The sequence below is a fragment of the Molothrus ater genome, chromosome 1 (assembly GCF_012460135.2).
Source record: "Molothrus ater isolate BHLD 08-10-18 breed brown headed cowbird chromosome 1, BPBGC_Mater_1.1, whole genome shotgun sequence".
NCBI classification, from domain to species: Eukaryota; Metazoa; Chordata; class Aves; order Passeriformes; family Icteridae; genus Molothrus; species Molothrus ater.
In genome coordinates this window covers 138,395,167-138,411,573 of record NC_050478.2, presented here as the reverse complement: position 1 = coordinate 138,411,573, position 16,407 = coordinate 138,395,167, and the positions used below count along the sequence as shown (strand labels likewise).

The following is a 16,407-nucleotide window of genomic DNA, read 5'->3' as shown; positions in this document are numbered from 1 at the left end:
CAAGGCTTTTCATAAATGGAAAAGCTTGATTCTATTGGTATGAAAAATTACACATTTTAAAGATGTCTAAAATAAAGAACTCACAAAGCTCTTTTATTGCAAAAATTAAAAGCGACAAAAGGTATTGTATATTTTTTAATTCAAAATGTCATTCTGGGTATTATTTTGAAGATCTTCTCTGCCCTGCTTGAAAGCACACAGCATGGTACTTGAAAACACCCAACCATTATTCTATTATTTCAATAAAATAGATCTTTTTCATCATTTCCACCCCCCAAAGAATCTTAGTTAATATCTCTAATTCTAGGTGAAGCATTGTCGTTTATATTTTTTTAAATACCACCCATAAGAGTGTTCTAAGCCACTGATTACTTATGTCCCAAAAAGGATCTCTAGAAAAGCTCTGGAAAATAATTTCTTATGTCTATATACATAATTCTAGAAGATACTTTTTTGTTTTCTTTTCAATTTTCTCAAAAATCCGACCTGTTTCTTGTCCAGACTCACACAGCTATACTTGGGCTTTTCCCAAGAATAAGCAAGAGTAACTATTTGTGTATAAGCACTCGCTTCAGGCAGAAAACTGCTTGTTCCCTGTGAGATGTAATTTATTCCTGCTTTCAAGTTAGTGCACTCTATTTTCTTCTGTGCAGATTGTCAGTTCCAATAGTTAATGCATTACAGGGCATCAAGTGCAGTACTTTGACTTTATATCCTGCTTTGTTCTTTACAAAGCCTACAAAGACCAGCTTATAACAAAGATGCCAAGGCAGTCGTCTTATTTTACTGTTTATATTACTAGGTTCTATTTGACATGATTTCATAAAATCATAAATCCATCTGCAACCAAATATATGTGTCTGTGAAATGCTTACACTGATATATGATTATTTCTTGATAATTATGTGAAGTTTAATTTTAGTTGTTCTCTTTTCAAAATTCCATACTATTCTATGTCATACATAAACAAATAGAACCATTAAATATAAGTGTATTGGAAGGTCCACAAAACACTTTAATTTAATTTGAAGCTACTCTCTGTTGTATCTGACCTAAAACTTACCTCATGGAGTTGAAATATGTATAGTCATGTATCTGTGTACTTACACAATTATACCAGTGACTTGCAATTAACAAATTTTTTCAGTCCAGTGGATTCTGCATAGAGGAAATGGCAAAATATTTAAATAGTGAGCTGAATATTTTAATTCAATTCTGACATGTGTTAGATCACTTTTAAAAATAAGAGTTTATAAGTATTTCAGTTAAGTTCATTTGGAATAAATCCACTGAAGAAGATAGGTATAAAGAAACACATCTTTATAATTACATACATATATATATTGCAGCGGAGTTACAGAATTCCTAGACTTGGAATTGAGTATGAGCTCTTCAGCCTTTTACCTGTCATGACAATATATGCAAGAAATAACTCAATGTCCTCCCAGATAAATAGTAAAAAAAGGAGAACGCAGTTTTTCAATGGAAAAAATGAAGCTAGACCATGGGTTGTGCACTTCTCTGATCAAAATACCTGTTCATTTAGACAAGTAGAAAACCAAAGTCTCTTGTTGAAAATACAAAGAGAGTTTTTATTTTGGCAGATATTTTTTAGCTATATGTACAGGCAATTGGAAGGTTCACAAGACACTTTAATTTAAAGTTTATTAGAGCATCTAGGAATATAAAAACAACTGTATTCTGCACTTGAAATTTCTGAATTCTAAAAAAATAAATTTTAGAATGGAGAATCTGACAACACCCATTTTAGCATGGAATAAGAAACTTTTAGAAGACATAAATGTCAGAATACTTCCTTGATTATGAAAGTGTTTAATTCTTATAACCTTTATAGAATGAAAATATTATATACAAGTGTAGCATTATTTATTACTATCAGTAAATTTTTTCTAGTTTGCTGCATTTTGGAGAAACTGCAAGCTGCAACATTAGCTCAGGTATAGGTGATATAATTAAGCTTCTGTCATATTTCATGATTACAAACAACCCTATCAAAATTAATTTTCAGGGGAGAAGGTTTATTTAAAAATTTGTCATGGATTGTGGATAGGGTAAGTCAAAGAATCACAGAACCGCTAAGTTTGGAAGGCAACACAGTGGGTGGTCTGGTCTAAACTTGCTACTCAGGCAGGGCCAGCTAGAGAACATGGCACAGAATTGCATCCACCAGGACCTGCAAGTCTTTCTCCACAGAGCTGCTTTCCAGATCAGCCCCCAGACTGTGCTGGTCCGTGAGGTTATTCTTCCCCAGGTGCTGCCCTGAGCTTTGTTGAATTTCAGACAGTCGTTCTCTGTCCATCTTTCCAGCCTGTCAAGGTCTTACTGAAGGTCTCACAGAACTCAGGTATTGGCCACTCCTCCCAACTTTGTGTCATCAGGGAACCTGTCGAGGAGACATCTGCCATTTTGTTCAAGTCATTGATGAATAAGTTAAACAATACTGGGCCCAGTATGGAACCTTGGAGGACACTGCTCATTACAAACCTCAAACCAGACCCATGCCACTAATTACAGCCCTGCTATTCAGCCAGATTTTAATCGACCTCTGTCCACTCATCCAGTCAACGGTTCCTGATTTTGTCTATCAAGATTTTGTGAGAGACAGCATCAAAAGCCTTGCTGAAGCCAAGGTAGACAATATCCACTGCTCTTTCCCCATTGATCCAGGTAGTTGTTTCCTTGTAGAAGGCAATGTTTGGTCAAGCTTGATTTACCTTTAGTGAATTCATGCTAAATACCTCTGCTTGCTAAATACCTCTTCTTGTCACCCATATGGATACAGATGGCCTTCAGAATGAGATGCTCCATCACCTTTCCAGGGATTGAAGTGGGGCTGACTTTGAAGACCTTTTTGAAGACCAGGGTGAGATTTGCTTTTTTCCAGTCTCCAGGCACCTCTCCTGATTGCCATGACCTTGCAAAGATGACTGTGAGTGACCTTGCTACGGTGTCCAGAAGCTCTCTCATGGACACATCCTGCCAGAGCTCATGGGCTTGTGGATGTCAAGTTTGCTTAGGTGTTATCTAACCCAATCCTCCTTCACCAAGGAAAAGTCTTCTTTCCAAGACTCTTTTACCCTGGTCTGTGTCAGAGAACCCTGAGGGCTGATCATATTAGTGAAGATTGATGCAAAGAAGGCATTTGATAACTCTGCCTTCTCTGTGTCCCCTGTTACCAGGGTTTCTCTCCATTTACTAATGGGCCCACATTATACTTTTGTTTTTCTTCTGTTATTGATGAGTTTTAAGAAACCCTTCTTGTCCTTGACATCCTGGTCAGATTTAATTGCAGATGGGCTTTGGCCTTCTTGATCCCATTTCAACTTTGACAATCTCTATATTAATTCCATGTGGCTTAATTCTTCTTCTAACTCCTGTGCATTTCCTGCTTATGCTTGAATAATGACAGAAGTTCTTTGTTCATCCATGCAGGTCTCTCTCCCCCTTTGCCTTTGCCTGATTTCTTGCTTATTGACATAAAGCATTATTGGTTTTGCAGGAAGTCACCTTTGGATATCAACCAACTCTCTTGGACCCCTTTTCCCTGTGGTGTCTGATTCTTCCAAGAAAATCCCTAAAGTGGCTAACATCAGCTCTCCTGAAGTCCATGGCTGAAGTCTTACTTGCTCCTCCTTTCCCGATATGCAGCTCCAGATTTTCATGGTCACTGCAGCCAAGGCTGCCTCCAGCCTTCACATCTCCAGAAAGGAGATGCTGTTAATCTGAGGTTGAGCAGCTCACCATTCCCTGTGGGATCCTCTAATACTGGTGACTGGAAATTGTCATTAATGTTTTCAAAGGAACCCCATAGACTATTTTTGCTTTGCTGTGTTGCTTCTCCAGCAGATGGCATGGTAGATAGAGTCCCTCACAAGAGCTGGTGCCTTTGACTTAGAGGCTGTTCCAAGCTGCCTGGAGAAAGCTTCATCCTCCCCCTTCACCTGAGCAGGCAGCCAGTAGTAAGCACCCACAGCAATGTCACCTTTATTAATCCACTCCTTGATCTGAGCCCATAAAATCTCAACTCACTCATCGTCCACACCAAGGCAGATGTTGGTACATTTCAAGTGTTGTCTCATATAGAGAGCAACTCCACCACGTAGTTGACCAGAAAAATAAATACAATTTAGCTTTTTTATAATTAGGGTATTTTTTTCACTTCTAATAAATCTAATAAAGTAACAATATTTTAATGAATACCAAAACATGCAGGTGAAAATCTTTGTTCAATGTTGAGTTAGAAAGAGGCTATGAAATAAAGCAATCATTAAATACGTCTGCTGATTTTTCAATAAAATCCTATAGAGACAAATAAAGGAATACAAACCTATTTGAGGAATAACTCTTTTATTCATTAATAAAATTTGGTCCAAAAATATATTACTTTCAAAAATTAAAATATTGTTATAATTTGACAAATCAAAAATTAAAACATTAGTAGAGTGTTCTGCTTGTGACATTACAAAACACTGTTGTTTTCAATGAGATTCCCCATTTTGAAACATCAATCCATAATCATCACAGTGCTAAAGCACAAGCATGACATCTTCCTTATCTCTTCATTTAAAGTGAAGGCAATGTAAGAGGAAAGATCAAAAATAAAAATTAAAAAAAAATCCTCAAATTTATTTGTTCTGAAGTACAAGCGGCAGATGAGAATGATATTTACACACAGCTGATCTACAGACATCTGTGATTTTATGCCTGCTGACTTCTAAGTGTGCGTTAAATTCATTTTTTTTCTGAAATGTAAAAACCAGCAAACAACCAACTCTCAAATTAATATTGAACAAAATATACTTTTGTTCTATTCTTAGTTTTTTTCTTGCTTGTGTCAGAATCCTCTGTGTTAGATGTAATGACCATTGGTAGGGAACAATAAGTCATTTATCACAGAAAATCTTTAAGGATGAATGTTTAATCAGAGTCTCCATGGCAAACAGTGAGAAAGAGATAAGAAGGTCAATTAGTCTGTAATCATCTTTAGCAACCTTTTGCAGAATTCTGCTTTGGATAATTGTATTAGGCTAAATTAGGAGAGATTCATTTGAATGGAATCACAATGGTGCATTTTATGTGTAAAGTTAGATGTTTCTGATATAAAACATTGAGTCACAGAAGGAACTCTTGAAAATAATTGGTTATTTTTCTTTTATTTGCCATGGCAAAAAAATACCTTAACAGCAATTTGTGCATTAAGACTTTAAGCCATAATGTTAAGACTTAAATCAAGAGTCTGCCACATTCTTAGGTTATGTTTCAGTAAGTTGTAACCACCACTATTAAAATATGTACCTTGGATTTTTTTTTTTTATTTTTGTTCATCAAACTTTTATCCTTTAAATTCCTCACTGCTATTGATTAAAGAATTGTCTTCTTGAAAAAAAAAAGTTTTCCTTCTGCATGTGTTTCTGCAGTGAATCAAGCTGTTGTCTTAATCTTCTTTAATGTACATGGAAAAGTTTAAGTCCTTCAGTCTCTAGACAAAATAACAGTTTTGAAACCTAACAGAACTTGTTTCCTCTTTTTCTGAACCCTTTCCAATTTGTTAACTTTATTTTGCCTTAAGAAATGACACTGTGCAGATAATGACCTCTCTAATTATGAGTTTAAAAAAATAGTTTTCATATTCTCATGTAGTAGTCATCCTCTTACAAACTAGTCATGTCTAACCACAGGGCTACTTTGGGAGCTTATCTTATGAGTACAAATTTACACAGTATATTTTCATCTCCCCTTTGAGAAAAACCAAAATATATCCAAAGATCTCCTGAAAAATGCAGTATCAGAAAGAAGAATGTGTAACTCATTCAAGAATACAGTTTTCTATGCCATTCATTTCAAAATTGGAGATTGAGAATTGGAGCAATGGAGTCCATTAGACTTTGATGTTGTTACAAATACAAGTCTTTTATATTTGTCTTTATGTTTGCAAGTCAACATATTCTCATCATATCTTTTGCATTGTCATCTCTGGAAACTAAATTTGGATATATGCCTTGATTTTATATTTCCTTCATTATTACTTAGCAATTTTCAGGGAAGTAGGAGTAGAAGATTCAGAAGTTATAAATATTTTTACTGGAAAATATTACTATTAAAAATAAGTTTATAATTTTTTCAAGACCACCGATAAACATATTCAATAGCTAATAGCTGTAATCCAGGAACAGGAAATGAAAGTATGGTGTTTCCAATGACACACTTTTCTCATACATAATTAATTTTTACAGTGCTGTTTAACTATGTTCTCATTAATCTGTATTTATTAGGATGGTAATTTCAGCTGGATTTTTTTTGTAGACTCTGCAATACTTCATCAACTTTTTAGACAAATATAAAGGTTGCATTTTGTAAAATTAACCTGTGAATCCAGAAACTGATCCCTAGGTTACCTGACATATTGTCTGTGCTTGTGTATAGTAGTGATAGTGCCTTCCTTTTATCAGCATAACCTCCTTCTGCTGCTCTGCAGACATTATTCATCTTTAACAAAATTTCTCTCAGAAAATAAGATTTACCCGTAATACAGGCTTCCCTACTACTGCTATATTTCTAATAAGAGCAAGGAAAAAGGATTTGATCTACAATACCTGTTGGAATACAAGGGATTTTCTATATATAAATCTTAAGATAATCAAACCTGACTGACAATGAGGTAAGACCCTGTAACTCAATTGTTTTGGCAGTTTCATATTTCTGTTTGCTCAATAGCCAAGTTACTCCTAGACAAAAAGTCAGCTCTTAGAAAGCACTAAGAGATCCCAAATCTATATTCCCATAGTTGCAAGTACATTGTATGCAGACATTTATATTCTACTTATTACTAGATTTTTAGTTCTTATTACATAATATATATTTTAAAAATAAATGATAACTATAATTTTAGTAGAATATTGACCTAAAAATTGGTAGGTATATATGCTGAGATACATCATATATGTGAGAAAGAGATCAAAATATTCAAAAGAGGAGTTCGTTAATCATAGTTAAAACTTAATTACTAATAGAGAGATTAAAATTTGTTAATACTAACGTATATATTCAAGAACATTACTGTAGGGTTTCTCTTACCTCTACAGATAGGAACAGGAAAGTCCCACGATGCTGTATTGACAGAGCTGGCTATGCAAGTAAGCTGTGGGTGTCCATCCAAAATGTATCCAGTTACACAGCTGTATCGGATTTTGTCACCAACATCAAATCTTTGACCGTACAAAATACCTTTTGGTGGAACTCCTGGGTTGCCACAGGAACTACTCTGTAATTCTGGAAAAGATACATATATATGAATTAAAATGTTTTTGTACTTAAAATGTGATGTTTCATTTTGCTTAAGAGTATAGAAGAAGAAGGCATCTTGGGACAGATAGTGTTTTCTTGGATATTATAAAATAAATGTTTCATTTTGCTTAAGAGTATAGAAGACAGGGCATCTTGGGACAGATAGTGTTTTCTTTGATATTATACAGCTCTCAACACTGAAAATCCATTGCTGACTTAGAGTATTTAACATTTGTTTAAGTACCCAAATATCCAAAGGCAGATGAAAATAAGCATGAGGTTTTACTTAAGCTCCAGCTATCAATATATTAATGTAATTTTTTAATTAAATTGATATAAAAGAATGATTTATTTTGTATCAATTACATATGAAAATCATACAAATACTTATCATTACATACAAAGAGGAAACAAAGCAGCTTGATATATTTCTGACTTTCAAGTTATACAAATGCAAAACAATAAAAAAAATTGTAATACAAACATGAAAGAACATCAGATTCAAATTGAAAAAAATCTGGAAGAAAAATAAAATTAATCATGACAAAAGAAAATTTTAACAAGCATAAGCCTAAGCATGATCAGGAATCTGTTTAATGATTTAATAGATTTTAGATAATGAGGAAAATGGATGAGATACTATGGGTAACTAATTTCTGAGCAAAGAATTAGTTAATTTAATCATACCTCAAGTCTGGTAACTTTTATAATACAGAGCTTTAAACCACTGAGAATCCAAAATTACTCATGGCTACACTTAGTCTGATCTCTGAGGCCATTAATAAGAGTTCAGTTTCAGTAGCTGGTACTCTTTTGACTGCGTTCCCCTTTGACTGGTGTTTCAGCATCATAAATAGCTTGATTACAACATTTTCAGCCATTTACTACCAATGTCCTTTAGTTAATGGACATTAAAACATAGATTTTTGCAAGTGTGAACAAAACATGTTTTATAATCCCATCCTGACCTCTTCAAGGCTTGCGCCAAGTATATTTACCCGCCTAATGCTAATGGGGAAGAGGCAAATCAGATAAGCCTATATTTGTATTCATACCAAATTCCCCTAATCTAAAAAGGAAAATGACGAAAGAAGAGAGGGTTATGTACGTATTGTTTTAATTTCTTTTCCTGAATTCCATGTGACTAAAACATTCTTTGGTAGCCCTGAATTTCTCATGAGTGTGTGTACAACATATTTAAATATCTAAGGTGTTACAGGTTTCAATTAAAAAAAATATATATATAAACGCCTATTAAAACAATCAGTATAACTCCCAACATTCATTACATTCTCAAACTTCAATGCCCAGAACTACCAAGAACTAGAAATCCTACTAGATTTGTGATACCAGCCATGAAACAAAACTATGTAACTATTATTAAAAGGCAGAATTCACTATAATCATAAATACATTCTCTACATGTCCATACATATATAAGCACTATATATATAAAATATATGCTAACAACGAGTTAATTTGCAAGATTTTATTTACCAATCATGTTCTGATGTGAATAAGTTAAATATGCATATTAGCTGCTGATGTCATTGCTGCTATTCCCTGCTTTCTCTTACATAATAAAACTGTGGCTTTGGATTTGACTTTCATTACCTTGCACAATGACACAACACAGAAGTAAGAAAGTAGCCTATCTCACCTTGAGCACTTCAAAGCTCACCTAGAGAACTGGTATTCTTATCACTCTTTTACTGAAGTGTTCTGTGCTGAAGCAATATTCCCCAGCCCTCAAATCTGCTTGCAAGCTTTACAGAGAAGGCAATACTGCGGTGTCTCCTGCATATTTGCGCAAAATAATTTCTTTTAAATCTTTTAACAGTTTTCAAGGCTATTTAATTTGTTATTTATCATCACAGCATGTCAAAATGAAGGTAAGAATATCATCCTGTGGATTTTAGTTGTCATATGAATCATATTATATTAACTTGAAAACACGGCCTGTACAGAGTGTTTTCATTTTCAACTATTCCCAGAAGATGAAGTCTTTCAGAAGCCTGTATCTCTTAGGGTTTTGTAAAAAGGCCACAGAAAGATTCCCTGTCCTTTGAAATAAAAAAATATAAAGATTAGCAATGTCACTACCTAAAATTACTTCCTTTACTTTTACTGCTGTCTCACCAAGAATTACCCACAGAAGGCAATTTATTCTTGTGAAATTACATTATATTTTAAAGCACTAATTAAAAATCACCCTCCTTCTAAAATAAAACTAATTTTCCAGTTGCAATACTATATGACTCATCTAAAAGGAATTCTTGGCATTTTTCATTAACTTTTTAACTTTATGATAAAGTGGCCTGGGAGTATGTTACTACTTCTAACCCTTCAAGCAATTTTGTTCCTGATTCTAGATAAGAAAGTAGAAAAAGTAAATCATACACTTTTAAGTATATTAATTTATTCTGTGAGTATTTTCATTTTGAACGTCTACAAGTGCCTTATTTGGGGGTGAGAGGGAGATAATTTACCAAAGTAACTGCATTTGTCTTCTTTGATAGGTAGTATCTATTTTCAAACTGAATGTGACACTGTACTACCAACTCCCTGGCATTTAAAGCTACGGATTGTTACCCTAAGATTGTCATCTGCCAGGGAACACAGGAATTGCTAAATTAGACTGTAATTTTTATTCAGCTCTGCACAGATTCTTGACTTTAGTGACATTTTGATAATAACTAATGATATGAAGGGTGGAAAAGTATTTCCTTTTAAATTTGCCATCTTGCAGTTTGGTTGAACTTCTCCTTGTTCATGTAGTCTGAAAATAAGCATAATTGAATTTTTTACGCCTTCCCACTTTTTTTCATTTTTGTGCATTATTTCTCATCTCCTTTTCAAAGCAAGCTGCCCCAGTTGTTTCAATCTCTCTCCAAGCAGGAATTTTCTTTGTCCTAGATTTAATTTTGTAAACAAGGTATGTATGAACATATTTGTCCTCTTTTTTTTCATGTTAAAACATGAAGCTTAAAATATCCTTCGATTCTGTTCAGTAAGTTTCTATTGAATTAATTCTTATTAATGCCACTGTAAATTCTGTTAAAAAGCTGTGGGTAAAATGTATCTGGGAGATTTCTGCTTAGCAGGAAGGGACCCACTCTCTTAAAGACTTTAATTAGCAAAAAATTAAGCCCCTTTTAGATACTAATTAATAATAATTAAAACATTAAATATAATTTATTTCTGAAATTTTTTTTCAAAACACAAGACTAGCAGAAATTTAGACTCTCTTTGTCAGCCTTCACTCAAGGGGAAACAAAACCAGAACCACATACAGAAATTTCAAATTTACTTGCTTTTTATTCAGATTTTCAGTCAGGAATGTTTAGGGTATTTTCTTTTATGATATTTATGAAATCAAGAGCAGCATTATCCTCCCTAAAATGTTTAACATTAAATTTATAATCAATGTCTAAATATACAAAACAAGTATTATCACATATTCCAGTAATAAAGGCATTTGTCATAGCACTGCATTCTATTAAGCTTAGTTATGAATACTAATGTCCTTCACACACTATTTTATTATAAAATTTGGAACATAAATAATTTTAATTTTTTAAAGGGTTGATCCATATATTTTCATAATTTTTTTGCAGTTATTGCAATTTATTATGATCCCACTTTTCCAAAAATAAAGTGAGAAATACTGCCAACACATGAGTACTCACTCATTGAAAGATGTATCTAATATTGTTTCATGTAGTACTTTTGAAATTAAATACTCCTGGTATCCCTACACTCCCAGTTTGAGATCTCCCCCTATGGGAGTGGTACCAGTCCTAAACTGCTCACTGTGTCTACTACCCCAAACAGTAATTCCTCTGCCATGTAAACATGAGCATGAACATGTTATTCTAGAGACCACTCCAGCTGTTATTTGGGACAGGACATGGTGGTGTACTGGAAACACTAGAATGTGTTTGTACATGGATATTCCTTAGAAATATGTTCTTTGGCTTACTGACAGGCAAGAATGCTTTGGTATTGAAGACTCAAAGTTGATTTCAGAAGTGCTGCATGTAGTAAGAGTGTGGATATAGGGAGAGCTATGCATTCTAAAGATCCCAAATACTACAACAGGTGCTGCCTTCGTAAAAATAAGAAGTAGCCTGAAATTACCTTGTCCAAAATTTCATCTATATTGGATCCTATAGTAGTTTATTTCAGTTGTCCATTATTTTCCACAGGTTTTGCAAACTAAAAAAATAACTTAGATGCATAGCTTTTAACTTATAATATTTTGCCTAGTTTGCTTACTTTCTATTCTGTCCTCATTCACATTGCTGTGAATAATTGAGTAAGCATGGTCTAGATTCAAATATAATAGGGACTAGAAGAATTAACTGATGAGTACAAGAATACTGTTGTCTTTCTACACACATATTGAAATGTACATATACATGCATGTTTCACTTGAGATTACAGAGTGAAGGAAACCACAAGAAAAATTTGGAGTAGGCAACATAAGAGCAGTGAAAGAAAAAAATGAAAAACTTAACTTTGAAAGGTCAATTTAACTGCACAAAAATGTAACATTCAGAGTGTAAAGACACATTATAAATCAATGCTTTGAAAACAGCACAGATATATTAAAACAGTTATTGAATTTTAAAAATTCTCTCCCCCAAAATCCAGGTTTTTCCTTTGTAGAAGTTCAACAACAAAAATCATTATCCCTTGATTCCAAAAAATCTGTCACCTTAAGATGCAAGTGCAGAATGAAGAGTCATTATTCTGAAATTCAGTTTTGTGTACAACAGCGACAGGAACCGTTTGTCTAACAATCTAAACTTCTCTGAAGTTCTTATTTTAATTTCTGCATTTTTTGTGGATCAGTCAAAAGAAACTGTCATATTCTGGTGCCTAACTATAAATAGCCAAGCAAGAGAAACTCTAAGAAGTTTTGTTTGGTTTGTTTTGTTTTTTCCCCAAAGGAAAAGAACATTTTTTTCTTTTCCTGGTCTAATTGTTCTTTCTTGATTAATATATCTGCAATAGTAACCTCACTGAGGGTCTCTACTGTTCACTAAAGATAATACAGCTAATTGCATTGCAGTTTCCTACTATTTTTCAATGAATGACATAATTTTGCTTTTTTTCTTGCCTTTGAGATTATTTTCATTTAAAAAATTACAGAGGACCCTGTTATGAGGGAACTTTCAATGTAGATTTTTTTATACTGAATTTGATTTTGTTTCTAAGTTCATTGAAACAAGCACTGGTTTTATCTTCCTTGCCAGTAAGACAAGAATGTTTCTATTTATAGCATAAAGTCATATGCTATTTTAATAGGGACAAAACTTGTTTCAGCATTAAGTTAGAACTGCATTAACATAATTCTTCTGCAAGCAAGGGAACAGGGAGAAGAAGTATAGAAAAAAACCTCTGGGGTATGTAAGGGAAACAAGGGATAATTACAATACTGTAGTCACATTAATACAGTGAGCATGAAAAATGTCCAGGGCTTGCAATGTATTCCCTTCACATGCAATACAGTGCTCAGGATATCTGCTTCAATCAGCTGCAGATGCAGCACTAGAGGTGACGGATTATGCAAAAAAAAATAATGGCAGTTAATAATTTAACCACAGGGCATCATAACCAGGGACCAAGTGAAACCAACAGAAAGATGACTACATGCTTCAGTAGATATGGTTAAATCTGAAACTTCAGTAGATATGGTTAAATCTGAATCTTCCCCATCAGACACACTTCTGAAGTGCTGCCTGAAGGGAATGACAAGCAGGCAAATACCAGATTGTTAGCAAAGCTATACAGTGAACAGCACCAGCCACACTTCCTTGCCTTTACCAAGTTCCACTTGAACAGAGCTCTAGCTGCAGTCAATTCCTGCACAGCTGCTGAGGGCACCAATTTAATCCTGGGTATGGCTGGAAGGTAGATGCACATAGTGCATGGACTGAGGGAGACCATTGGAAACTACAGGAAGTTTTGGCCTGGATGTAAAGTATCAATGCAAGTAGCACAGGGATTGCTGCATCCACCCTGTTATGAAACTATTCAACCAAATCAGTATAACTTGAGTCCTGAGATGCTGTATCTGACATATGTGATGGTTGTTCTGCTTCTCAGGTGGATGAAGTCCAGACAGATGCATCCTGCCTGCCATGCAAAGGCTGTGTAGATATGCCTATGTATGTGTCAAAATGGGATTGTTCTATTTAGACTGCAGTGTTTTCTGAGTACTTTTTTTAATATGGCTGTATTCTGGAGGCAGCTGGGAAGAGGCTGTTGAAATTACAAAGAAAAGATTATTTCAGAGCCCAGGACAACCTAAAGTAAAAACACTCCTAAAATTTATACTTCATTGATAATCCTTCTGCAATATATATTTCTTACTAGGACTTTTACAGTTATATAAAACAATTTAATTTTCAATTTCTGAAATATTATGGCAACAACTATCTTATTGTATTACCTTTCTTCATTCCATCTTAGCTTCAATGCCTCATCTGATTTTACCTTGTGTTAGGTTATAGAAATGTTGCATTGTTGCCCACTGGCTGTTCTTACCTGGAGAATCTACAGATTTACAGTAACCAAATATGTAAAAAGATAACTAATTTAGAAAAAATCAGTTTAGCCACTGAAGGAGGATGTCACAGCACAAACAAGTTGTGTGGTATTACATAGGCAGCATCTCACACAAATTTTACAAACAATAATAGATACATATATCAAATAAAAGTTATGAATTTCATATATTTGATGTACTAGCATATCTAGTTTCCTACTGAAATTAGGGTCCCATTTTTTGTTCCAGGGTGCAACAAAAATACTAGGAAGATGCATAGTTTTTATATTCAAGATGATAGAATTTCTGAAATTAGAGAACAGGATAAAATTGCACATTTAATGTAAAAGTACTGGGACTTCTAGAGAAAAAAAGAAGAAATAGAAGATTCAGTGAGCACTGATAGACATTTCTATTTAATTCATTGGCTCTTCAGCTGTTAAAAAAGATACTCAGAAAATTTTATGTTTTCAATTATTTAAATTAGAGACTGGTTAACCTTAAAAAGAATGCAGCTTCTCTTCGACTTTCCTGTTGGCAAAGCTCATCTGAACTGACCAGTGTGTAGTCTGATGACACAACCACGTGGCTAATCAAGCATGCTTCATGTCTGACTTGCTAGCCAAGGTTTCCCTGCTACAGGCCTTCTTCACAAGTTGTGTCTTAACATGAAGGCAGAACTCATGGTATGTTGAACTTTTCAACTTGTTTTAAAAAAGAAAGAAAAAGGAAAAAAATATTGAAAGTTATTTCTACTACTGGGAATCACTCAGAGTTTAAAAGTGGAATTTAAAGCATAAGATGTAGGTATGGGATGTCATAGGCATGTTGTTGTACAGTGGCATAAAAGAGCACAAAGAAAAACAGTTTTCTCCTGAAGGGAACTTTGACACGTGAGACCTGGGCACTAGGTGGCATCTGAAACATTCAGAGCTGTTGTATAATCTGGCAGAGTAACAAGCATTTCCTTTTGTATATATCTCAGAGATAATACTATTTTTATTTCTCATATTGACTCCATATGCTTTGTTTGTATCTGTTATTGTTTTTGTGTAGAATTACTATTAGGAGACACTGCAGTGCCCCATTAGAAATCCAAACGTTTGGGGCAATTTGACACTTCATTGACCACCTGCTTCTTTTACTCAAAGGCCATTTGTCTCTTACAGTGAAATTTCAGTCTGGCTTCCACCATTACTTTTGGTATGAAAACCTGTGACAACACTGGTTACAGGAGACATGTTAACAAATTTAGACTTACATTTCTGTGTTTATGTTCTAAATGCTCCTGGTTTAGAAGAAGAAGAAAAAGAATAAAATTTGAGAAAAGAAAGATGGCTTTAGTTCTGTAATTTAATTTTCATTTAGAAAGTCTTATGGTTTAGAATTTTCCTTTAGAAGATTAAATCGTTGTTCTCTCCAAAATCTGTATCAGAGTTGTTTTTGCAGTGCACTATTTCTTGATAGAATTAATGCCCTTATTGTATTTGATGGCAAAGGGTCAAAATCAGCTTTCTGGGCTGTCATGGGGACATTACCCAACTCTTCAGCGGTCCTTTTTAAATTCCATAGTGCATCTCAGCTGGTGGGTTGAGAATTTTGCTCAGTAGGTAGGATACATGGTGGTTGGGCAGTGCCTTTGTTGAGCCAATACTCGACAAATTTCTTGAATGTTCTTTTTTTTACAAGTCTTTTTTTTAGAAGACACAAACTGTTTATCCTTTTTTGTCTCAAGGTCTCAGAACATCAACTGAAATTTAAAGCCCTTACTCCAAGCTTCCATTCAAAGTATTTTTGTGAATGCTTCATGGTGCACAAGAATATCTTTCACTCTTTATATGGCTGTCATACAGTTTATTCAGTTGAACATGCTTTATTGCATTATATATCTGTCATTATTATTTATTAATACTCTGAAGAATGCAAATTGTGATAATGTAGAAAAATTGTGAGCTAAATTTTTTTTCATTCTAAAATACATCGTCGTACTGTTTATCAAATTATTTTTTATCAAAATACTGAAATAAAATCTGCACTCTAGATTAGGATGGAAGTGTAATCTCATTTGCATACATCAGACTGTATCAAAGATCATGCATTCAGAATATAGCTGAAAACAGTGTTGATGCATTAAGCAGAGAAAATTTATGGCTAAAAGTGTACAGCTAGTAGTAGTAAAACTCCTTTATTTTGATCATTTTTTTAAGCGTTTATGATTCAACTCAGAAATACATCCAAAACCTTGCATAATAAAGTACTATTCTCAGAGTCATTTTTCTAACACAATCATACATTCAAAATCTAAAGCAGAAGGCTACCTAATGCAGTCCTGTATACTAGACGAGGTCTTTCAGGTTAATACTCATCTTGGGTGTATTATGAATTTTTCATTAAAAATGTCCAGATGACAGAACATTAAAAAATACTAGATCAAGGATATTTGCATTATTATGCTTTTAATGGTACTTGCCCTGATAATTTTACAGAACTAAAATGCATTATGGCTTATTGACTCCATTTCATAAGGTGAAATAATAGGACATTAC

The 16,407-nt window shown here is 33.9% G+C and overlaps 1 protein-coding gene across 1 annotated transcript in view; it reads right to left on the bottom strand.

Annotated features, from left to right (window-relative positions):
• Positions 1 to 16,407, bottom strand: part of CSMD3 (CUB and Sushi multiple domains 3) — a 595,264-nt gene that overhangs the window by 438,493 nt on the left and 140,364 nt on the right. The window contains exon 4 of the mRNA XM_036400790.2: positions 7,096 to 7,290. Within this exon, the coding sequence (XP_036256683.1) occupies positions 7,096 to 7,290 (195 nt within the window). The remainder of the gene's footprint in view (positions 1 to 7,095; positions 7,291 to 16,407) is intronic.